Raw genomic sequence first — 23,586 nt, forward strand, 5'->3', positions numbered from 1 at the left:
ACAAAGGAAAAATTGGTATATCAGAGCCATATGAGCAACATGGCATTGTTGTTGGAATGCCAGTGAAGAATGAAGACACATCATAACAAATGAACTGTAATTGAGCTCACTTGAACTTTACAAAAATTAATCCTAATCCTCATTTTAAGTGTATACCAAATTTGATGCAATGATGTAATTAGTCCTAGGTGTCAATGAAATCAATGAACGTTGGTAAGTTGGTGGTGTTACAATCTCCCCCAATTCATGAATTTCTTAACCTCATCATACAAGACTAAGATAGCTGCAGCACCTGTGCTTCTAAACACATTTGAAACCGTGCCGCGGTAGAATGAAGCCAACCCCTCTGTCCTATAGATCTTCCTCCAGCAATCAAGGGTGCTGTGGTACACCGGCCGTTCCATCCCCGACTGCATCATCATCCTCCTGCGAACCGTGTCTAATGGGTAAGATATCAACCCTGCCGAGGTTGTGACTGCCTGAGCTACCAACCAGCGCTTCCACAGAGCAATCTCCGGCTTGGATTCTTCTTCGGATAGAATCTCTTTTATTGTATCAAAGCCTCCAAAGTAAAGGCCCCTGTGGACCACCATTCCTTGTAGGGATGCAGGAAGGCCCCTGTAAATCCCCCGGATCCCGTCCTTTTCAAATATGGTAGCCAGGAAATGGTAGATGCCGCGAAACTGACGTGCATCTTTCCTTCCGATGTCAGCAGCAAGGCGGGTATGTGCAATGTCAAGGGGGTAGACTAAGATAAGTGCTGTACAACCGGCCGCAGCACCAGCGACAAAATTGGCAGATGCACCGGAGAAGATAGTACTGTCATGAGAGTTTCCACCTCTTAACATGCACCTGTATAGATCCTGTTGAAGGAACAATTTATCAAGATTCTTACATTAACTATAACATTCTGTTACAGAAACATAACTTTCTACTCAAATGTTGCATGTTTCTATACACTATTCTATACACTATCTTCTTTAATATTGCATATTATACTTCAATAAGGGCAAAGACAGGTAAGTTGGTGTGAATTTTATTTTCCAAAAATACCATCTATCATCTCACGACAAGAAATCCTCATTATTTTACAATTTACACGGAAAATATGGTCTGGCACCAAGCTGTGATCACCTTTGTCTGAATCACTCATGGTTAAAAAAGAACAAGAAGGAAAAGGAAACAGGGAATAGCAAAGCAACACAACCAAAAGTAGATTTCAAGGGTTCTTATGATTGCTTTTTGGCAATTTATTAACTAACCTTGGGGTCACTGTTCAAGTGTGGAATAGCTGGATTAGCAACTTTAGACTTAATTATCTTCCAAATAATCATGTCATGTCTTAGGTTAGGACACTAAATACACAATAATAATGGCTGCATGAGTCGCATCTTATGCGAGGAACTTTGTTGTACGTATGTCGCATCTTTACTAAAGCATCAGCTTAAATGAGAATAAATGCTTAAATCCTTTCTGTTCTTTTTGTGGTAAAGATACTGCTGTTATTATACTATAGACCACTATCAGCAAAGTGCATTTGGCCAGAAAGAATTCCCATATTCTTCACTCAGCAACTTCAATGAAACTTCACATAAAATCCTCCAGAGAGAAAATATTTTCCTTCCGAACAATGAAATCAGATGCCCAGCTCAGAATTCATCAGTTCCATTCACTCCCTTTAATTGTGATCTATAAATCTATAGATGTTTTGGAATCTAAAAATGATGCTCCTATTTGCATCTGTTAGATTTTTTGTGGTGATGGTTGATGGGGAGAAAGAAAAAGCAGAGTGACGAATCAAATTACTTTCATCTTAAAAAAGTAACTGGTGATCCTGAAACAATCTACTTAACTAATCTCGAATTATGCTGAAACACTATATTGACTATGCTGGAGCTAAATAATAATTGGAAGGGAAAAAAAAGTTGCAGATAATTTGATAATTGAAAGCACACAAATTATCCTTCTCCAAAAGGAAATTCTCTTATGGTGCCGAGAAATCCTGACCATTCGAATCAAACATTAAACGAAATGAATAATGAATCAATCCGTGTGTATCTAAGTTATGTAAGTCCCTAACTCCTATAGTTAGCATCAAGACCTAACTCCTATTGCAAAACGTGTTGATCAATATATTGTTCTATTGAAAAATATTAACTGTAGTTATCTTATTTTGCCGATACATGTTCTTTGTGGTTTTCATAATTTGATGCTTTTACAAACTTGCACTTGCACTCACACCCATGCCCATAGATGAATTCGTCAACTGGTATTACTCTTAGTCCCAGCAGAAACAAACAAATTTTCTGGCCATTGAGTACTAGTCTCAATAACATGAAGGCAGCAAGGAATGCAGAAACATCTATCTGATATCATGCATTTCAAGAAAAATCTAACCTAAAGGACTGGAAAATGGAAACATCTAATAAAGTTAGGGAAAGAAAGAGGCATTTAATTAGAACTAGTCATCCTTGATAGCACCACAAAGACGGGAGGTGCAAAAATGTTGGGAACATGGAACAAACACCATCATGGAATACAAGTTCCAAATAGTCATACAACAGATTCATTCACAGGGCATCTAGAAGATGACATCATCCACCATTCTTCATTTTGTTTTCAAACATAACATAAACCTTTAAAGTAGTCTCCGACGCAACCAAAATAGTATGTCAACAAAAATGCAAATGATATATGACTGCAAATACTTCAACTCTTCAAGGACCATTTAACATTGAAGTAATCAGAGACTCACTGCAATGGTCCATAATATCAATCAAACTCTCTATGTTTTCTAATAATATCACTCAAACTCTCCATGTTATATGCATAGTGTGTTAAGTTTCTTGGCTCAATTGATGGGGAATCTAATGCCTAAATATGGAAGATTGTCAATAAATTCTTTGGGGGAAAAAGAAAAAGAATGAATTTAAGGAAAGAATACAAACCTTGAGAGAGAAATTGAGTGCAACGGAAGGATAATAGCGAAGAACACTGCTGCCATTACCACGCCACAAAGAGAGAACGCCTTCTTCTCTAACAGTGCGGAGTATGCAATCAAACATGCCCTTGAATCTTCGACGCCCGCTCGAAACAATAGCCAAATTGCTCTCTTGCGTCTGCAGAAGAAGCTTGGCCCTCTCAATAGGGGCCACAATGGTGTGAACCACCCCACCCATCACCGCCCCAGCCATGAGATCACGGTGAAAGTTCACTAGCTTTGAATTCAACGACGATCTTTCTTGTTCTCTTTTTAATCTCAATCTTGCTCTTTCTGGGTCATCATCCTCACCGCTCATCCTTCAAAATTTCCCCCTTTTGCGTTCCTTCACCACAATACTTTCCTCTTCTCCAAGTTAAAAACTTTGCACAAAATTGCAAATACCCATTATTGGTTTTCCTTTAATAAAGAAACAAGGGTGCCCGGAGCACACCGCCTATGTGATTTCGTAGTTCTTCAAAGCAAGTTTGATTTTTTTTTCTTTTTTTTATAATTTTTTTAATACCTTTATCAATATCAAGAATCAGGAAAAGGAGGGAATCGTAAAAACGTGATGGGCTTCTATTTTCTAATGGTGATAGAGTAAATGGTTAAAGAGTGGAATGGGTTTCTTTTCTTTATCTTGTTTGTTCCATTTTGACTTTCCGGTCACGGCAGCCATGGATAAACCGATAAAGATAGTTTTGTTTCATTTTCATTTGTTACTGATTCTCTCTCTCTCTACTCTCTCTGACTGCGTGGATTATTCCACGTGTAGTGATCTACTGCTATGTTGGGAAGTTTTCAAATGGAAGGGAATGAAACCAAGAAAGCAAAGAGAATTGAATCCAGATTGTTGAACCATCACAAGGCATAACAACTACTGCTACGTGTTTCATTTTCCGATCTTATCTCCATCAATAATATTTAGTTTGGGAATGGAAAGACATCTCTTTGAGTTTATCCAATAATGGATATCAATAGTGATTTTTCCCTTTCTTTTCTTTAGGATTTTTTTTAAATAAAATAAAAAAATTATTTAATTTCTCAAACAAGGTATTTGGGTTTTATTTTTTAAAATATGCTTTTTTTTTAATTAAAACAAGTTTGCTGCACTCCCAATAAAATCTATATAAATTATGGAGTTTGTCGCACCTCCGACGAACTCTAAGGTGAGTTTGGCGTACTGTATATACCTGGTGGGACAATTTTCTTTTGTCTCTTTCTTTTCCAATCTCTCCTTCAATTTATTTTGTTCTTCCGTTCTGTCTTTTCGATGTCCGTGAAGTTTGTTGTAGACGACATTCTCAGTTTCAGATTAGTAAATAATAAGTTTGTTAGAGTTACTTTTTTTTAGCTTAGTTAGAGTTATTGTTTACATGTTAGATAAAATTACTAGTTATAGGTTGCATGTTAATTAGAGTTACAAATTTACTGTTTATATGTTAGTTAGACTTATTGTTAACTGTTTACATGTTAGTTAGATTTTTTATGTTATTGTTTTCAAGTATAGTTGTTGTTTATTACCTATAACATGTTAATTAGTATAACAGAGTAAATTGTTAGTTTAGTCAGAATAATTAGTTTAAGTTGTGAATTAGAAGGTAATTAGTGAAATAATTAATTAGGTTAAGTTAGATTAGAAAGAAACATGATTAGTAAAATTTAGGATTTAGTTAGTTGTTAATTAGGATGTTAGTTGACTACGTCAGTTAGTTGGGTTAAATTTAAATTAGTAAGTTTATAAGCTATTATAGATTAAAATATATTTTTTAATAATTTAGTTAACGTAAAAAGAACTGAATTCGGTGTATCTGATTTCATTTTACTAGAATGTGTTTAGATGGAGCAGCAGTTATTAGGCTATGAGGATACTATGTACAGATTGGATCATGCTGAGCACATTGCTGGCATGCTTGATCGAGTGGTACACTTTTTTCATTGTTGTTTATTTTAGTGTAATTAATAAACAGTGAACTTGTTATTTTATGTGTTCACCGTCCTTATTTTGTTAATTTTTTGTTTCCATTTGGCAGGCGCCTCAGATCTTGCGCACCAAGCAGAATTTGATGACACGGCCGCTTGAGCAGATTATGCCATATCTCAGATGAACCGAGTTTGAGTATGTGGCCTATATGGTCGAGTTCGAGCACAACTGGCCACTTGCGTCGGCGTTGATTGAAAGGTGGAGGCCTGAGTCCCACATGTTTCATCTACCATGCGGGGAGATGACTATCACCCTACAGGACGTGGCCTATCAGCTAGGACTCAAGATTGACGGTGATCCTGCGAGTGAATGCATTGGTGGATGGGAGCAGTACCATTAGGGACGGACCATTGAGGAGTTATGTAAGTAAATTTTGGGTGTTGTTCCCAACCCAGAGGACAACCTACGATGGTCTTGACCCATCGATGTTTGCAATCAAGTATGAGGACCAGTGTATCTCCTAACCTCCCACTTTTCTTGCTTTCGGCGATATGTTATGAGTATGTTCCAATTACAATCGGTCCCGAACTAGATACACTGTGCATTGTACCTCAACTGGTCACTTTCTACTACTGTTGATGCTGTACTGCTCAACTACCAATATGACTTTTTCCTTGTTCTTAAATTGTTGTCCAACCTCAAACTCGTTGTTTGGATCCTCTTTGAGGCCTCCCTAGGTAAATGACCAATCGGAAGTCATTGTATCTAGATCAACCTCGTGAAATGATTCGGCCGGTCATATAGTCGAGAAATGAAAGGCTGTGTAGAGCGATTTGTGTTTCACCATAGTAGTTCATCTCTTCTTCCTTGTCACCATCATCAGGAATTTCGGGTGGTTCTTCGTCAACGTCGTCTCCGTCATTGAGGTTAACTTCATACTGATCCATCATCGGATCCCTGATAGTAGAACCATCATGACTTTTAACACCATCATCCATTAAGTCAACATCACAAACTTTAACATTAGACCCCTCTTGACTACCTTCAGGTGGCATATTTAGATCACCCATCGTCCTTCTGATAGTTCATCTAACAGCTCCACTCAACGGACTATCATCGACAGTATCTGCAGATGATCCTCGACCACCCAACTCAAGGAGAAACACGAATAATTTCAACAAATGAACATTTGTCCATCGGTTGTGCCATGACCTTATAAGTCGTACATCCTTGTCGTCACGTAGACGATACCTAATTTAAAACAATAGAAATATTTCTCATAACCTTGGCCTGATAAATATACTAGCAACAAAGAGAAGACAACTGTAACATACCTTTTATAAAACAAACTGCCATCTACTTTGGTCGGATATCTATAGTAAATTTTTTTTTACCCTTTTTGCCTCTTGTTGCCCGACGGAATTCAATATCAAATTCTTTAACGCTGTTAGATTGTTGACTTTTGGTGTCATATAGGTAATTATCGGTTGTCCCAATCTAAAAACGATAGAACCTTCTTCATCATACACTATTTCACCATCGTAATGAATGGATAACAATGGATTCCTTGACATTGTAGAGAAAAATGTCAACAGTGAAAATGAAAGTGGACAATGAAATTGTGGCTCTTTGATCTGCTCTCCAACAGGCATACTTTTATTTTGGAAACGTAACATAGAGTTCACCTGAGAGTTCGACAAACTCTATATAAATCATATAGTTCGCCGGGGTGCGGTGAACTCTATATAAATTATAGAGTTCGTCGAGAGATGCGGCAAACTCCATAATTTATATAGAATTCGTCAGAGGTGCGATGAATTTGCCTTAATTACTAAAAAAAAATTATATTCTGAGAAATAAAGTTCAAATATCTTGTTTAAGAAATTAGATAATTTTTTATTTTATTTAAGAAAAAAAAAATCCCTTTCCTTTATCCTCAAATGAATTATTGCTATAATGATGAAGTATGAGGCTAATTTTTTTTAAGCAAAGGAATTGAGAAAGATGGTAAATAATGTGGTGTAATGGGTAGATGGTGTATATTTTTTAATATATTTTTTTAATTTCAATTAATAAATTAGACTTTTAGAATGGACAAATAATAAAATTTGTAAGCAAAATTGACTGTTATATTTTATAGATATATTTACATGAAGATATCTTTATATAAAGTATTATTATAAATTATTAGATAGTTCAGTTAAATATATTCGGTCAATTATATTAAAATATCTAACAATTTATAATATTATATTTATATGAAGATGTTATCATGTAAAAATATCATCATAAAAGTATTTATTTATATTTTATGATACATAAATTATAGGTGGATTCTATGGTGTAGAAAGAAAATTGTTTCTACATGTGTAGAAGAATAGGTGTCAATGTATTAGTAGTTTATGTTGATGGCTCTTGGATGGGAAAGAATTAATTAGAGTATACAATTGTTGATTCATTGGACCCACAAAAAAAAAAGAGTGTGTGTGACATTATATCTGTGTCATAGAGACAACTTATTAGGTTTTTTATTTTAATAAATTAAATAAATATTTATTTATTAAAATAAATCATTTAAAAATTATTACCATGTAAACGAGATATAATTTATAATAAAAAAAATATTTTATAAAAATAATAAAATATAATAATTAAATTAGATCAAACTCTTAAAAATAGAACATTTCAATTAATATGGAAGTGGACGATCTTAACCGTACTACTTCCATCCACCGAGTTTTTTATTAGAATTTACACTAAATCAATTCAAATAATAATAAAGCGAATTCGAATCCCCAACACTTGCTTAAGCAAACTAGTGAGCTAACCACTACCAAGTTCATTAATTAGTTAGTTAAAATCGCCTATTTCTTCTATTATTTGAAACTGCTCATCTTTTCTATTATTATCTTATTATTTGAAATATTCTATTTTTAAGAGTTTGATTTAATTTAAATTATTAATATTTTTATTATTTTCAAAAAATATTTTTATATTTACAAATACACATATCTCGTTTACAGTAAGGAGATATATGAAAATTAAAAAATACATATCTCGATACGGATAAAATTATCTCGTTTACAGTATAAACAAGATAAGAGATGCTGGTGTATTTTCCTAATAATTTTTAAAATTATTTATTTCAAAAAATAAAATATTTATTTAATTTATTAAAATAAAAATTTTCCATATATTATTTGATTTATTGTTAATAATATGTATCACTAATCAAATTAGATTAAGTCCATTAGATGAAAAATTTTTGAAAAAAAATAATATTTTTTAATATTAACCAAATATTTTTCATAGAATTTAAAAAAGAAAAAGATCTGGAGACTAACTTACTTTCACTCTTAAAATTATTACTATTAAAAATGAAAGAATGTATAATTTAAGTAATAGCTAATTATTATTCATTTACCGTGTTAACAAATTTAATTTGTTTTATAATTATATGTCCTAAATATTACTAATTATTTTTATATTTTTATATTTTACATGTTTTAATTTATAAATTGAATTGATAATTTACTATAATTAAAGGTATCCCATTTTTTTAGAAGAAAATATTTAACTTTGAACAAAAGGCTAAATTAAAACGATATAAATGTTTTAGACAAAAATAAAATATTTTTTTCAATTGTAATTGAATGAATCGAAAACATTAAGGACTTAAGGACATTAAGGACAAAATATATTTTACCCTATTATTAAATATTTGAAAATAAATAACATTTTACAATTGAAAAATATTGTTTTGGTCCATAATATTTGAACAAAGTTCTCTTTTATCCTTAATGTTTAAAAACATTTTATTTTTGTCTAAAATATTTATATCGTTCTAATTTAGTCTTTTGTTCAAAGTTAATATTTTCTTCTAAAAAAATGGGATACCTTTAATAATAGTAATTATCAATTCAATTTATAAATTAAACATGTAAATATTAAAAATATAAAATAATTAGTATATATTAGGACATATATTATAAAAACAAATTAAATTTGTTAACCACTAAATGATAGTAATAATTTTAAGATTGAAAATAAGTTAGTCTCCAAATTTTTTTCTTTTTTAAATTCTATGAAAAATATTTTGGTTAATATTAAAAAAATATTATTTTTTTTTCAAAATTTTTTTCATCTAATGGACTTAATTCTAATTTGATTAGTGAAATACATATTTATTAACAATAAATCAAATAATATGTGGGAATTTTTTATTTTAATAAACTAAATAAATATTTTATTTTCTGAAATAAATAATTTTAAAAATTATTAGAAAAATACATCAGCATCTCTTATCTTGTTTATACTGTAAACGAGATAATTTTATCCGTATCGAGATATGTGTATTTTTTTCAATTTTCATATATCTCGTTACTGTAAACGAGATATATGTATTTGCAAATATAAAAATATAATTTTTGAAAATAATAAAAAATATTAATATTTTAAATTAAATCGCTCAACACTCAAACGGTTACGTATGGCAGACTCTTCCACTTCTTCCACTTCTTCCATTTTTCAAGGCACTTCGAAAACAAGGAAACCCTCCAATTTTCGAGCGAAAATCAAAGTTCAAAATATACAAATCGTTCTTCGAAACCTCCATCAAAACACCATCAAACTCTCTGTGAAGAATCTGAAGAGAAAAACAAAGCAACAATACTCAACGTAAGTTCATTAGATTCCTGTATATTTTACTTTTCTTCTACGTCGTTCTTCTAGGGTTTACTATTATTCTTGCTTCTTTGTTACATGTTTCTAAGTTCTACGTCGTTCTTCTAAGTTTCTACGTCGTTCTTCTAAGTTCTACGTTGTTGTTCTAAGTTCTCTGTTATTGTTGTTGATTTTGGGGGTTTATTCCGTAGATTCGGGGGTGTATACTGCTTAACCTTGTAATGTGGCTTGATATTGAAGCATGGTTGAGTGATCTGACTAATATCTATACGCATGTATCTGAATAATATCTATGGGTGTATCTCACTGTTATCAATGGGTGTATCTTGCTGATATCTTTGGGTATCTGAATCATATATGGGTGTATCTTACTGTTATCAATGGGTGTATCTTATTGTTATTAATGGGTGTATCTGACTCATATATATATGGGTGTATCTTACTGTTATCTTTGGGTGTATTGTTCGTTTCAGAGAAAATGGCAGCAAGAAACCAAACAAAAGACCTTAAGTGTGCCACACATCTCCTGAGTGATAAGTTCAGAAACATGACTGAGGAGAAGAAGGCAATTGTGAGGGATCTTGGATTCGGTGGGTTGATGCACATCCCACCACTAAGGGTGGATCACCAACTCTTAAGGGAGCTGACAAACAACTTCAAACTTGGGGAGAATAGACTGAAGACAGGATATGGTTCTTTCCAAATAACACCAAGAAAAATAGGTCATGCACTTGGCATCAATGCAACAGGTAACTAGCTTAAAATTATAGGTGTATATTAAGTTGTTGCTTGGGTCTATATAAGTTGATGCTTGGGTGTTTTTGAACCGACTTGGATACTTTGTTGTCTTCCTTTTTGTAGGAGATCTATTTCCTGAGAAAGTTGAGTATAAGAAACTTTCTGATGATGACAAAATAATTTATAGAAGATTCCAGGGTAAGACCCTCAAAAGTCTTACTGATGAAATGATGGAAATCGACGTTGGCAGCAAAGAGGAACGCCTGATGTTCAAGAGGATATTCATCCTCTACATACAGATGGCGTTCCTTTTGCCAACGACGATAAACAAAATATCGCCCGTGCACCTGGCCCCAATTTTTAAGATGGGCGGCATATCAGAGAGAAACTGGGGGGGCATGTTTTGACCTTCATGGTCAACGGCATCACAGACTACCAGGAGAAGAAGAAGAAATCAATTAATGGCTGCCTCTTCGCCCTCATGATAATCTACTTTCATCTTTCAAAAAACAAAGGCAAAAACAGGACTCAAAGACCACCAAAGCCCTGGATTGCCAACTGGACTAAGGAGCAGTTGGTGGAAAGAATGTCTGCAGAAAGACAGGAAATTTTGGTAAGTAAACATAATAAGTTGGGTGTATTTTATTTACCTGAATGCTGCTAACTAAAATATCTCATGTTTCAGGGGATTCTGAAGATCGCAGAGACAAGAGAAAAAATGAAAAAAAAAAGAAAAAAAAGAAAAAAAAACAAGAAATCAAAAAAACAAAAAAAGGAAGGCGAGTCCAACTTCGTCTTCGAAGACAGAAACTACTGACAGTGACACTTCTACCTCTGAGTCTGAGGCTCAAGAAGACTCAGAGGATTCAGGAAGAAAACACCCCAGCAAAAAGGGGAAAAAGTAAGAACCATACTTGGGTGTAATTTCTTTTTCGAGTTGGGTGTATTTTGTTTGATCACGTTGGGTGTATGTAGTTTATTAAGCAGCGTGTGTTTCGTTTGCTGCGTTGGGTGTATATTTAATTCAGTTGGTGTATCTTGTGAATTCATTTGGGTGTATTTAAGTATGTTCTAAATGATGTTGTTTGCCTTCCAGAATGGACTCCAGAAAAAGAAAGCAGAGGCAAGAGGAGCCAGATTCTGATTCAGAATCTGAATCTGAACCAAGTGATGAGTAATGTCCTGAAATTATTACTCCTTTCTTTTGGCTTCATTATAAAGATTTCATGTATTAATTGAAGTGTCTATTATTAACTTATAGGAGTGAAGAATCATCACCTGCGGAGAAGGAGAAGAAAAAGAAAAAAACAAAAACAACACCAAAAGAGTAAGCACTTCTTTCATTAATATTCTGTGATAAAATTAATTTTTTATTTCTGATTGGTATTCTTTTTTTTCTACCCAGAACACAACAAGAAAAGGAAAAAGTTGTTGTGGAGGATTCACCTCCTAAAGAAGATCAATACTTTGACGGGTACAGTACCTCGTAAGCTATATTACGGTCTATCATCGTAATTATTTTTGTTAACATCTTATTTTATGAATGTAGTGAGAGATATGAAATATCAAGTGACGAAATCGATGAATGGCTAAGGGGAACCGTTGATAAATCTGCTGCGGAGGGGTATGTCTTGCGGGGCTGTGTATTTGAGATTTTGGTGTGTTTTGTTTGCTAATAATTGTATCTTGTTTCGCAGGGAGAACCAAGCTGACCTGCGATCGACAGAAGGTCGCTATGTGTCCTCTGAAACGTAAGAACCTTTATTATTTAATAAAATCTTGTTATCATGATTTGGATGTATTTTCTGGAAACATTTGGGTTTATTTTGTGGATCAAGTTGGGTGTGTGTTGTTTACTAGGGATATTTCGTTTGTTTTATTGGGTGTATATTGTCCATTCGGTTGGTTGTATCTTGTGCATTCATTTGGGTGTATTTTATACCTGTATCTTATTTTGTCTGAATAACATGAAATCTGTTTAGACTACCGGCTGTGAACTTGGGAAGTGATGATCCTTCCTCTCAAGGACGCACAGAACAGAGTAGCGTAAACCAGCCATCACAGAGCATGTAATTTCTCTTTCAAATAACCGTTACTTTTGTTCTTCTATTACCTTCTACTTCTAATTCTGTATATATTTTTTTTTTTGAAAAAAAAGCCCTTTATTATTTTATTCAAGAAAAAAAAGGCAGCAAAAAAAAGCAAAAACTGCAACTATGTAAGTTCTCAAAAAACAAAGCCTGTCTTCTTTTTGAATTGTTCGGGTGTATTTTTTACCTTTTTTGGGTTATTTTAGGTTGAGTCCGATTGACTCGAATATGATGGTTGTGAGGGAACAAACACCGTCGGAAGCGCTTGCAATGTGAGTTTTCCAAGAATATTTCAACCTTATAACCTTATTATTTTCAAAGGCGTTGTTAACCTTTCATTTTTCTTCTTGTTTAGAGTCCCGATCCAGGTTTTTGTGCCGGCATCCCAAACAACCCCTGAGACAGATTTCGAACCAACCCCTATGCTACGGATTGAAGGGACTACAGAAAAGTAAGAAATAGTATTGGGTGTATATTTGTTTAGGGTTTGGGTGTATATTTGCATACAGTTTGGGTGTATATTGTTCCTGATCAATTTTTTCTTTACGCCATGATTAATTTTGTGTTACTGTGCAGCACTCCTGAATCCCCCAAGCAACTTCAAGAAACCACACCCACGCTTCCCCCAGCTCCAACAAAAATGTAAGTTCATCAGACTAAAATCAATCTTTGCTTATCATCCGTATATTATTATTCTTACTCTTATTCTTATACATCATGACGCAGTCATCCAGCCGCAGAAGACGCTGCTGCCCTGTTGATGATGGCACGGACAGCAACCTATGTTCCTAAAACAGATTCAGGGATACCATCATTCAGCCTTGGACTGACTGATTCCAGCCAGGAGGGGGCGTCAACGCAGGAGACAGAAAGGGAAAAATCTCCAGAAACTGCAAGTATGCTAGAACAATTAGACACTTTGGTCCAAAAATTAGCAAGCAATGCGGCGATGGGAACAAACGAAAGTCCACAAATTCAGAGGGAGACTAGGGGAGAAAGTTCTGCAAAGTTTGAAACTCCAGGGGGAATAAATCAAATTACAGATGATATGAAACAAAAGTGCTACATCTGGGGGACGAGACTGAAGGAAGACGCAAATGGCAATACTGACGAGTATGAGGAGATTTGCAATCTGATTGGCAAAGGAGAATACATTTTGATCAGATCGCACCTTGCATCCCTCCAGGCAAAAAGTGATATAGAATCTCAGGTAATATTAGACTAACATTAATGTTTTTACACCAAAGTAAACTGCAATGTTTATTAATGTAAAATTGATTTCGGCATATATTTCTAGATTGTATCTGCCATCTGCCTCATCCTAAACCAGAAAAATGAAAAGAGGTTTCAGGAACAAATATACTGTCTCCCCCCCCCCCGATATTGTGGTAAGTGTTACTTCTACGAACTTTGGGTGTATTTTCTGCATTGATTTGGGTGTATTTTTTGGGTTCGATTGGGTGTAAGTTGTGTATTTTCAGTATTTCATTTCTTGTTTCGCAATTCTTGCAGAGCATGGCACTTTCGGATCACCCAAAGGGGGAATTCATATCCCCGAAAACGGAAAAGGAATTCAGGGTGGAAGCCTACCCGAGTTTCATTCACTTCATAGATAGAAAAAAATTAAGTTCGCATCCATATGTAAGTTTTCGTTTGCTAAATTTGTTAGTACGCTAATTTATTTACTTATATGCCAAATAAAATAACACACTGTTGAAATGTGGCAATCCTTCAGATTTTTGCTCCTGTTTGCCACTCGGGACATTGGTGGTTATGGCTAATAAATACAACAAAGCGGAAATGTCAAATACTTGACCCGCTACACAAAAAAGCTCCAAGCGATGAGAGAAAGGACATTAATAAATTCACTGTAAGTTGCCTCTGTCTTCTTTACTTTAATAGATAGGTCTATTTCGAAGGTTGTGTTGGGTGTATATTTCATATTCAGTTGGGTGTATCCTGTGCATTCATTCGGGTGTATTAATGATTTGTTTTGGTATTTAAGGGATATGTATTTTCAAGTTTGATAACATATGCCGGTGGGAAACCTCTGGAGAAAGGCGAGAAGGAAAAGGAAATTAAAGCATCATATGTTAAAATATCAGGGCAAAAAACAAGGTATAAATTTGTGAGTCTGAACATTAAACTTTCCTAAATGAGATTTGTAATTTATTTTTTTCGTTTTCAGCTATGACTGCGCTATCTACGTTATGAAGTGGCTTGAGTTAATTGAGCCGGAAAACATCAAAAAGGGGAAGTATGAATGGGATAATTGGCCACAGGTAACTATCTTTAGAACTATATAACTCTGTATTACTTTACTGAATTAATATTGCTGTTTAAACAGAATATACTTTTTAATTGTAGGAGGAGGTGGACCACTATAGAGTGGAGTATGCTTCCAGGATACTATTCAGTGAGATGAATAAACAGAGAGATCGGGCAATTAGAGAGAGTAGTGCTATAAGGCTGTCGAAGCCATCCTCTGTATTATTGAGTCCGTTTTGTCAGATTAATTCTGCTGATATAGAAACTGGGTAATCCAACTGCTGCGTAGTTGTAATTTAAACAAATGATGTAAATATTTGCCAATTATCAACAACTTCTATTCCATGTATTTTTTTTCCCATAGTTAAACTATCTGTGCTGGTAAACTGTCTGTGATGTATTAAAAACTGTATTACAGGTGGTGAACGCAAATTATAAACTGTTACACCCAACGCAAGTCTAATAATACACCCAAGATTGCGTAAACTATACACCCAACTGTCTGCGATGTACTCAAAATGTATGAATTACATGTACTAAAATATGAAGAAAAACATCAAATGAAATATACACCCATAACCTGCGAATTTTTATAGCTTTTGTTCTATATGTATCTATATATGTGTCTATATGTAAATTGTGAATTAACAAAAATACACCCAAAAGAAACAGAGCTTTTACACCCATATCCTATAAAACTATACACCCAAAGAGTTATCCCCTGCCGCTGGTACCCTGAGCTGATAATTCATAACGTGTCCTTGATATTGGTTGGAATTTGAATGCGCCGCTGATGCAGCATCAAACATGTTTATCTGAATATAACACTCACACATTAGCTAAACTATTAACGACAAAAATAAACTCAATTGCCACAAATTTAAAGAACATTTCCTTGTACCTCGCTTAAAACTTTCGTCTTCTTCTTCTTTGTGGCATTTGCAATCTGTTTCTCTAGCTTTGAACCTAGCCTGTTTTTTGGACGTCCTCTTGTTCGAATCCTTGGCGGGCTTTGAAGCTCGTTAACTGATTCCAAGTTGGCGTCTTCGTGGGATAAAGAAGATCTCCCCTTCCTTTTGGCTTTTAATGCTTCCATCTCGGCCATGACGTTATCGTACGTACGGTGTAGAATTGCAGTCAGCTCCTCCGATTCGGAGGCAAATTCGCAAATATTTTGCGAACGAAAAACCAATTGGTCGAACCTCTTGCTTCTTGGCTCCATTAGTGGCTCGTCGTGGCTGCTCTTGATGTGTGTGTGTCGCCTCTTTACCTTCTTGCTCCATTGTTCCAGTATATATCTAGGGGACACTTGGCTTACTTGTTCGAAGCTTAACACGCTTAGTGCGTGACGGCACAGTATCCCTCTCGACTCGAATAATAAGCATTGGCATTTTACCTCGGCTGCGACTGAGTCGTAGGTAACAGCGAACTTGTTGAATATTGAGCTGGAAACTTGTTCTCCGACTTCGTATATTGAATAGCCTAGAGCGAAATTCTTTAATCTGGTGATGCAATTCGCCTTTCCTCTGAATTGCGCTTGGACTTCCCTAAACTTTGCATGAGTGTACGCATCTTGAAACTGAGCTTCAATTGAGGATTTGGTTGCACACGGTATGACCGTATGAAAATCTGCAGCGTCTGATTCTCTTTCTGCTTGCTCCCTGCTTCCGAGGCAATTATCGTATTGTTTGACGAACTGAATAAGCGGGCTGTTCCGGGTGATGTACTTGTTAAAAAATGAATGCATGCTCTCGCTCCTTTGTGTGCTTCTCATCCCTGCCCAGAAGTGGTGATCCAGATAGATAGGAACCCATATGTGACGGTCTTCGTACAGATCTGCATAATACACCCAAACACAAACCGTAAAATACACCCGAGAGAACATACAATTTACACCTCTGCTGCAGATTTTAAAAACACATTACCTGAAAGCCACTTGTTGTCCGCAAGACCAAAATTTAGCAGAAAATCGTTCCAATTCCTATCGAATAAGTCTTTGCTATGAGAGTTCCAAACAACATGGCTCATTTCTTGTTCGATATCCGCATGTCCCTTGTACCCATTTAATTTGCTTGGAATCTTCTTCATGATGTGCCAAATACACCAGCGGTGAACTGTTGTTGGCATACAAGCCTCTAAAGCCCTTTTCATTGATGCGCACTGATCGGTGAGAAACCCTTTCGGAGCGTTTCCTCCCATGCAACGAAGCCAGCATTGAAATAACCATTTGAATGATTCAATTTCTTCGTTCTTCATCAAAGAGCATCCGAGAAGTGTTGACTGACCGTGGTGATTCACCCCGACAAAAGAACCACAGACCAAATTATACCTGAAACAAATTACCATGGTCCAGAATGCAAAATCATTAGGTACACCCTAACAAATGCTTCGAATACACCCAATGAAACAGCCAATATACACCTCTGCTGCGGATTCGTAAAAATAAATTAATTTAGCATCATAAACAGGGACAGTTTGTTACCTGTTTGTATTGTAGGTGGTGTCGAATGAAATGACGTCTCCGAAATACTCAAAGGCGACTCTGCTTCTGGCATCGGCCCAAAAAGCCAGCTTAATCGATTGATCCTCCTCGAGTTCGAGCTCAAAAAAGAAATTCGGATTCTTCTCTTTCATTCTTAAGAAATATTTCCCAAATTCCTTTGCATCTTCTTGTTCGGAAACATTCCGCACTTCCCTGGTAATGTAATTCCTCACGTTCTTTTCGATAAAGTTTAACTCGCGGTGACCCCCGGCAGCAGCAACAAATGATTGGTAGGTTTTGCTTGGTCTGATACCGGCCTCCTCGTTATTCTCTATCGTACGACGAATGGACATGCTTAGTTCCCTGTGCTGTTTGAGCATCTCTGCTTTGCTTGGACAGCAGGGGTGTGAATGATCCAGCACAACCTTTGAAATGATCCAAGCACCGACATCCTTCAATGTGTGTATATAAATTCTTGCAGGACAGTTTAGACTGGCTGTCGGATTGGTCTTCTCGGTCGGAGATATTTTAGATTTCCATTTTCCCTCTCTGCTACATGTAATCAGTTGATTCTTAATCTCGTTTCCCTTCCTATTTGTGCACCGAACTCTTGTAGAGAAACCTGCAGCCTTGGCATAGTCCCTGTAAAATTTTCCAGCATCTTCAAGGGTGGTAAAGGTCATTCCGACCTTCGGAACAAGCTCGTCATCAACAACCGAGAGAGGCTGCACAATACACCGTGTCAGACTGTAAATACACCCATAGATATGATTCAAATACACCCAATTATGTCTAATATGATACACCCGAGCCGCAACAACTCAACTACAGAATGACCTTTAAAGCCATAAACTGTAAATACTCAGGCTGCAGAATACACCATGTCAAAAACTAAAACACACCCAATCGTGTCTGATATAATACACCTGAACAACAACAACTCAATTAAAATAACAAAAAACCAGTAAAGTGTAGATACACCCACACTTCTAGCTAAAATACACCCAAAGAAGAATTGATCTACACCCGAGCGTCTGCTATAAATTCCAGGTAATTAGTCACAACTAATACATTGAATGGACAGATTCATGTTAACGTGTTACTTTCACAGTCAATGTTCAGCAATTTTTCAACTACACAATGCTATACCAATTACTGAAAGAAAAATCATACTAATCTTATGTAAATCAAACCTCAGGAAATTCGTTAAATTCAAACTCATAATCCACTTCGCCTGGATTCAGCTGACAATCAGAGGTTGAATGATCCATTATCTTCAAAAACGAGTTCAAAATTTGATTTCAGAAAACAACAAATCAAAATAGAAAACGAAGGTCGAGTTGCAGAGAGAGAAAAAGGTAACGTAAACGAAGAACATACCAGTGAGAAAAGGACAGCAAAAGAACGATGGAGAAGAAGGAGGGAAGATGCGCGAGAAGAAGAACAACCAAATCTCAAAATATCGAAAACGAAGAAGGAAACAAATATTTTAAATTTGGTAGTTAGATATACGCGGGATGTTATATAGCACGTGTAATCAACGTACGTGGAGCAGCGCGTATTTGTTTAATGTACTTGTAGAGCATACAAGCCCTAATGGCTTGTATGCAGAGCTTTTCCGCTTTTAAAAATAGAATATTTCAAATAATAAGAAAGATAAGCAGTTTCAAATAATAGAAAAGATGAGCAGTTTCAAAATAATAGAAGAAATAGGCGGTTTTAACTAACTAATTAATGAACTTGGTCTAGTGGTTAGCTCACTAATTTGCTTAAGCAAGTGTTGGAGATTTGAATTCCGCCTTATTATTATTTGAATTGATTTAGTGTAAATTCTAATAAAAAACGCGGGTGGATGGAAGTAGTACAGTTAAGATCGTCCACCTTCCATATTAATTGAAATGTTCTATTTTTAAGAATTTGGTCTAATTTAAATTATTAATATTTTTATTATTTTTATAAAATATATATATCTCGTCTACATGGTAATAATTTTTTAAATTATTTATTTTAATAAATAAAATATTTATTTAATTTATTAAAATAAAAAATCTAATAAGTTATCTCTATGACACATATATAATGTCACACACTCTCTTTTTTTTTGTGGGTCCAATAAATCAACAATTGTGTACTCTAGTTAATTCTTCCCCATCCAAGGGCCATCAACATAAACTACTAATGCATTGACACCTATCCTTCTGCACATATAGAAATAATTTCCTTTCTACACCATAGAATCCACCTAAATTATAACATCTGATTTGTATTGAAGTAACTTTTTTATTTTACTAAAATAAATTCGAGAGTCTGATCAACATATTTATAAAAAAATTAAATACTAAAATGACAAATTTGAGGGGTCTATTTTGTATGTTTAAAAATATTTAAAATTAAAATTAACAAATCTGATATTTAAATTTACATATTCTACATCATAGTAAAACACATCAAGTTTCAATAATGCTAGAAAATACTATTGGAAGGCGAATATCAAAATTAAAAAGTGAAAATACAAGTATCGTATAAAAATAATTAAAAAAATATTTTATATTATAAAAGTAGTATAAATATCAAATATTCAATATCGCAAAGCTAATGATATAAGTAAAAGTGTTTTTATAACTAAGTCCAACTAAATTAGTATAAGTCTAATAAAAAACAAAACCCTGTGCATGTGTTGTCGCATCTCCTTGTCTATTTTTAATACAAAAATTTTTGTTGAAGAACACAAAAAATTATTGACATAGCATAAAAAATTATATATATAAATATAATTTTTTATATATAACACAATTTTATCGATATAGCATAACAAATTTTATACATAGTATAAAATTTTTATTTATAATATAAAAATTTTTGCTACAAATATATTTTGTTGGTTAAGTTGTGGTCTTTTAAAAATTTACGTGTTGTGCATAAAAAAATTTAATACTATGCACTAAAATTTCTGTATAATACACTTAAATTTTTGTGTTGTATATATTTTATTAGTTAGATATTAATGTTCTAAATAATATATGATCATTTAAAAATTTTTATGCTTTAATTTTTTGAACATATATAAGAAGGAGAAGAAGATGAAGACTTGGATGACAAAAATAATAAATGAAGATGAAAAGACAAAAGAAAAAAGAAAAGATCGAACTAGAGAAGAAGAAGTTAAAGTTGACCAAAAAGAAGAAAAAGACATCATCATTAAAAAAGTGCACATAACAAAGGGACTTGGTTTGGAAATCTTGTGGCCACCTAGATTTATTGATATCATAAAATGTATCCTACTAAACCCTGCTAACAAGTTTTATAGCTCATATTTTTCACGTGTCCAATCTCAGCTTCCTTCATGCACCAGGCATTCAATTTTGAGATTAGTATACTCATTGTTCCATTGTTAAACACATAGAGATGTGCCTCATTGCCAGTAGCTAGCTTTGGATAAACTCTACTACTGATACAAACTCTTCCTCCTTCCCCAAAACTCTCAATAATAGAGTGGTCAATCTGCACAATAACAACAAGTATTATAACAGATTAACAAGATGAAACAAGGATGAAGTTAATCACAAGGAACCCACATACCAAGCTTCTAAGTGAAATTGTTCTGAGATTAGAATCTACATCAAAGAAAGTTCCATATGTTGTTTTATCAAGGCCATTCTGCAGTGAGGACCTGTGAAGTTGTAAACCACAAAACTCCTTAATGAATTTTAATCCTAAAATATATTATATGAACCAAAAATATTCTCAAAGAAGCAACCTAACCTGCTTTGATCACTGCACATTAGGCCTACAAATTTATTGGATGTTTTGTATACTCTAAAAGAAATTGCAGTATGCTCTCTTAGGTCTTTTGAAGCTAAAGCTAATAAACCAAATGGCCCTATTATGCCACTCCTTGGAGCATTACTACAGAGTAGTTGAGGATCAACATCACTGAGATCAAAGGATTCAGCATTTTCTAGTTCAGGAATCTCAAACAATACCTCTATATCAGCCTGGTTAACACACAACTTTAGTAGTCACTTGAATATCTCTTGAGGAAAATCTGAGAAGAAAACACTTTCATTTTACATTTTTCACTTACCTGTGATGCAGTGATACCTGATACTTCAAGTATTGATCCACCTCTGAGTTTCTCTCCATTAATACTGATGTTCTTGCTTCGCAGTTTTTCGACTTCTTTGATTGGCCACTGTACTAATCGGTTCCCACTTTTGTTATCAAGCCAAACTTGTCTTGGAATTGACTGCATACATGATACATCAAACTATGATCCTCCATATCTTAATGACTTTAAAACAATGTTCAATGATGCTGTTTGATTAGGAGCAAGAGCAAAATGCATATCATGGAAAAGGATACCTGTACACCAGCCCAGCCTTTGTCAATATCATCTTTTTCGCTGTCGGATTCATTTACCCAACCCCACAATATTCTCCTGTTTTTAGCATAGTCAAAGAATGATTTGGAAGCATAGAATTTACCATAGTCATACCTCAAGTCCAAACTAGTTCCTGTAAATTTAGCATCAGCAATAAACCTCTCTTCATCAGAGAGATATTTTCCCACAAAATAGTAGTCATGTGCCATTCTTAGGTAGCCTACCTTCGCGACATGCCTAACACTCGAACTTTCGACAGATGAATCAACCCCATTAGTCCCATTGATGGACACAGGATAAAAATCCGGGCATTCACATACTCCAGTATTATCTGTTGCATAAAAAGGATTAGCATCTTCTAATTTCCAATTAACAAAATCCTCACTTTGGTACAAAATTGCCCTCCCCTGATCACCCTTTTGAGCACCAATGATTATTCTCCATTTACCATCCTTTCCATACCAAGCAGTTGAAGGATCTCTAAAATTGTCCACTTCAGCAACCTCACTAGGAATTATCACAGGGTTCTGAGTGTGTTTCACCCACTCCCTTAAAAAAGGGTCTGATAAGTTCTTTGGCATAGCCAAATTCTGAACTTGGTGCCTGTTATGATCAATACCAGTATACATGATAACAGGTTTTCCATCTAAGAGGATTGTGGCTGAACCAGACCAACAACTAATGATATCATATGCCTCACTTGGTTCAATAGCATTGTTTAGGTGAATCCAATTGATGAGATCATAGGACACTGAATGTCCCCATACTATTCCATCACCAAAAGTTGCTGCAGTAGGGTTATGTTGGTAGAAAAGGTGGTAAACTCCTTTGTAATACATTGGTCCTGTCACAGATAGATCAAAATAAGTCACCTGATCATGCTTTTTGGATCTCATTGAAACAAGTAGTTCTCATTAAATTACTCTTCTACCTTAGCTCATGACAACAATAAAAAAGTCTCGTGGCCCACAAATTCAGCCCAACAGAATACATAAACTCAATTATGCTTTTTGTCCTTATCTTATCTTATGTTATCTTTATCTTATCTTTAGTTGTTCTTATCTTATCTTGATTTGCTTTTATCTTTCATAAGACAATGCTCTATTTATATTTAGTTTTACCCTCATCGTTTACAATACACTTCAATTCAATTCAATCAATCAACAATCAATAAAAGTTCGCATTCTTTTATTTTCTTATTCTTTCACAATTTTATCAGTTCTAAAGCTGTAGTTCACATTCCACTGAAACAATAGTTGTATAGCTTTATTTCATATTATGGGTCATTAGCAAAATCTCAAATTGAAGGACAGTCTTGACAAAAGGGCAAAATATCCTTATCCTAAAACAAAATTTACCAAATTTTTTCTCCATCTAATTTAGAGATAACAGAACAAGGACAAACACAATTTTATTATCTTATCTTTGTCTCATATTTCTATATTTTCTACACTAAACATACTAACTAAAACATAGCCTTTTATATATTCAGAGGCTTACCATTAGGATCTGCATCATGAAGACATCCATGACCAAACTTTCTTCAGTGAAACTTGAAAAACCATATAGGAAAAGGATTAGTCAATGAAACAGAAAATAGAGATACATGTTTCTAAGCTTAATGGGGGTGTGTAATACCGTTCATCCAATTTTGTGGAGGCTGAAAGTGATAAGAAGTTCGATAAGGCGGGTTTTCAGGTACCCTGTACTTGAAAGGATTGATAGCGTTAGTTTGTGGCCATGAATCAAATCCATTAGCAACGTTTTGCAGAAAAGTAAATAAGGCAAGTAACACTAATACTAGTGTTGCAGATATCTCCATGATGATAATTAGGGACTGAAGGGAAAAGTTAAGAGGATTACAGGTACCAAATGAACTGTGACAATAATCTTTTCTTTTCTTTTTTTTTTTAGATTTTCTCCTTCTTGTATTGGTGCTTATAACAGATATTTAATTTAGAATTGTTTGACTCAAGTTGTGTTCTTGAATCTTGACTATATAATAATCTAATGTATAATTGATTAAGGATAATGATT

The 23,586-nt window shown here is 34.4% G+C and overlaps 4 protein-coding genes across 6 annotated transcripts; 2 read left to right on the forward strand and 2 right to left on the reverse strand.

The window, feature by feature from the left end:
• Positions 1-83: 83 nt before the first annotated feature.
• LOC130944073 (probable ADP,ATP carrier protein At5g56450) lies at positions 84-3,901 on the reverse strand. The gene is made up of 2 exons (XM_057872216.1): positions 2,949-3,901; positions 84-863 (listed from the first exon to the last, which is right to left on the reverse strand). Exons 1-2 carry the CDS (start codon positions 3,297-3,299, stop codon positions 228-230), a joined length of 987 nt encoding a protein of 328 aa, XP_057728199.1. The 5' UTR covers positions 3,300-3,901; the 3' UTR covers positions 84-227.
• Positions 3,902-10,137: 6,236 nt separating this feature from the next.
• Positions 10,138-10,915, forward strand: LOC130945551 (uncharacterized). The gene is made up of 2 exons (XM_057874260.1): positions 10,138-10,339; positions 10,452-10,915. The coding sequence occupies exons 1-2, from the start codon at positions 10,138-10,140 to the stop codon at positions 10,733-10,735; spliced, it is 486 nt and encodes a 161-aa protein (XP_057730243.1). The 3' UTR covers positions 10,736-10,915.
• A 2,881-nt stretch (positions 10,916-13,796) lies between these two features.
• LOC130945552 (uncharacterized) lies at positions 13,797-15,111 on the forward strand. Its single transcript, XM_057874261.1, has 7 exons — positions 13,797-13,806; positions 13,931-14,059; positions 14,154-14,288; positions 14,424-14,536; positions 14,607-14,700; positions 14,786-14,955; positions 15,105-15,111. The coding sequence occupies exons 2-7, from the start codon at positions 13,934-13,936 to the stop codon at positions 15,109-15,111; spliced, it is 645 nt and encodes a 214-aa protein (XP_057730244.1). The 5' UTR covers positions 13,797-13,806; positions 13,931-13,933.
• Positions 15,112-20,296: 5,185 nt separating this feature from the next.
• Positions 20,297-23,488, reverse strand: LOC130944671 (beta-fructofuranosidase, insoluble isoenzyme CWINV3-like). 3 transcript variants are annotated; one of them, XM_057873108.1, is made up of 7 exons: positions 23,188-23,488; positions 23,050-23,058; positions 21,531-22,393; positions 21,253-21,414; positions 20,931-21,163; positions 20,748-20,838; positions 20,297-20,669 (listed from the first exon to the last, which is right to left on the reverse strand). In XM_057873108.1, the coding sequence occupies exons 1-7, from the start codon at positions 23,369-23,371 to the stop codon at positions 20,460-20,462; spliced, it is 1,752 nt and encodes a 583-aa protein (XP_057729091.1). In that variant the 5' UTR covers positions 23,372-23,488; the 3' UTR covers positions 20,297-20,459. The 3 variants fall into 3 exon arrangements, with proteins under 3 accessions (XP_057729091.1, XP_057729092.1, XP_057729093.1); XM_057873109.1 differs by having other exon boundaries at positions 23,050-23,101; positions 23,188-23,425; XM_057873110.1 differs by having other exon boundaries at positions 23,050-23,090; positions 23,188-23,404.
• Between the last annotated feature and the right edge of the window lie 98 nt (positions 23,489-23,586).

Source organism: Arachis stenosperma, chromosome 8, assembly GCF_014773155.1.
Source record: "Arachis stenosperma cultivar V10309 chromosome 8, arast.V10309.gnm1.PFL2, whole genome shotgun sequence".
Taxonomy (NCBI): domain Eukaryota; kingdom Viridiplantae; phylum Streptophyta; class Magnoliopsida; order Fabales; family Fabaceae; genus Arachis; species Arachis stenosperma.

What these genes read in the sequence shown, in the direction of transcription:
- LOC130944073 (XM_057872216.1), bottom strand. Translation starts at nt 3,299, where the DNA reads ATGAGCGGTGAGGATGATGACCCAGAAAGAGCAAGATTGAGATTAAAA. An exon ending in CACTCAATTTCTCTCTCAAG is followed by an intron (nt 864 to 2,948) that starts GTTTGTATTCTT and finishes TTCCTTCAACAG; the next exon opens with GATCTATACAGGTGCATGTT.
- LOC130945551 (XM_057874260.1), top strand. Translation starts at nt 10,138, where the DNA reads ATGACTGAGGAGAAGAAGGCAATTGTGAGGGATCTTGGATTCGGTGGG. An exon ending in ACTTGGCATCAATGCAACAG is followed by an intron (nt 10,340 to 10,451) that starts GTAACTAGCTTA and finishes TCCTTTTTGTAG; the next exon opens with GAGATCTATTTCCTGAGAAA.
- LOC130945552 (XM_057874261.1), top strand. Translation starts at nt 13,934, where the DNA reads ATGGCACTTTCGGATCACCCAAAGGGGGAATTCATATCCCCGAAAACG. An exon ending in AATTAAGTTCGCATCCATAT is followed by an intron (nt 14,060 to 14,153) that starts GTAAGTTTTCGT and finishes GCAATCCTTCAG; the next exon opens with ATTTTTGCTCCTGTTTGCCA. An exon ending in ATATCAGGGCAAAAAACAAG is followed by an intron (nt 14,537 to 14,606) that starts GTATAAATTTGT and finishes TTTCGTTTTCAG; the next exon opens with CTATGACTGCGCTATCTACG.
- LOC130944671 (XM_057873108.1), bottom strand. Translation starts at nt 23,371, where the DNA reads ATGGAGATATCTGCAACACTAGTATTAGTGTTACTTGCCTTATTTACT. An exon ending in ATGTGCAGTGATCAAAGCAG is followed by an intron (nt 20,839 to 20,930) that starts GTTAGGTTGCTT and finishes ACAACTTCACAG; the next exon opens with GTCCTCACTGCAGAATGGCC. An exon ending in CAATTTCACTTAGAAGCTTG is followed by an intron (nt 20,670 to 20,747) that starts GTATGTGGGTTC and finishes GTTATTGTGCAG; the next exon opens with ATTGACCACTCTATTATTGA.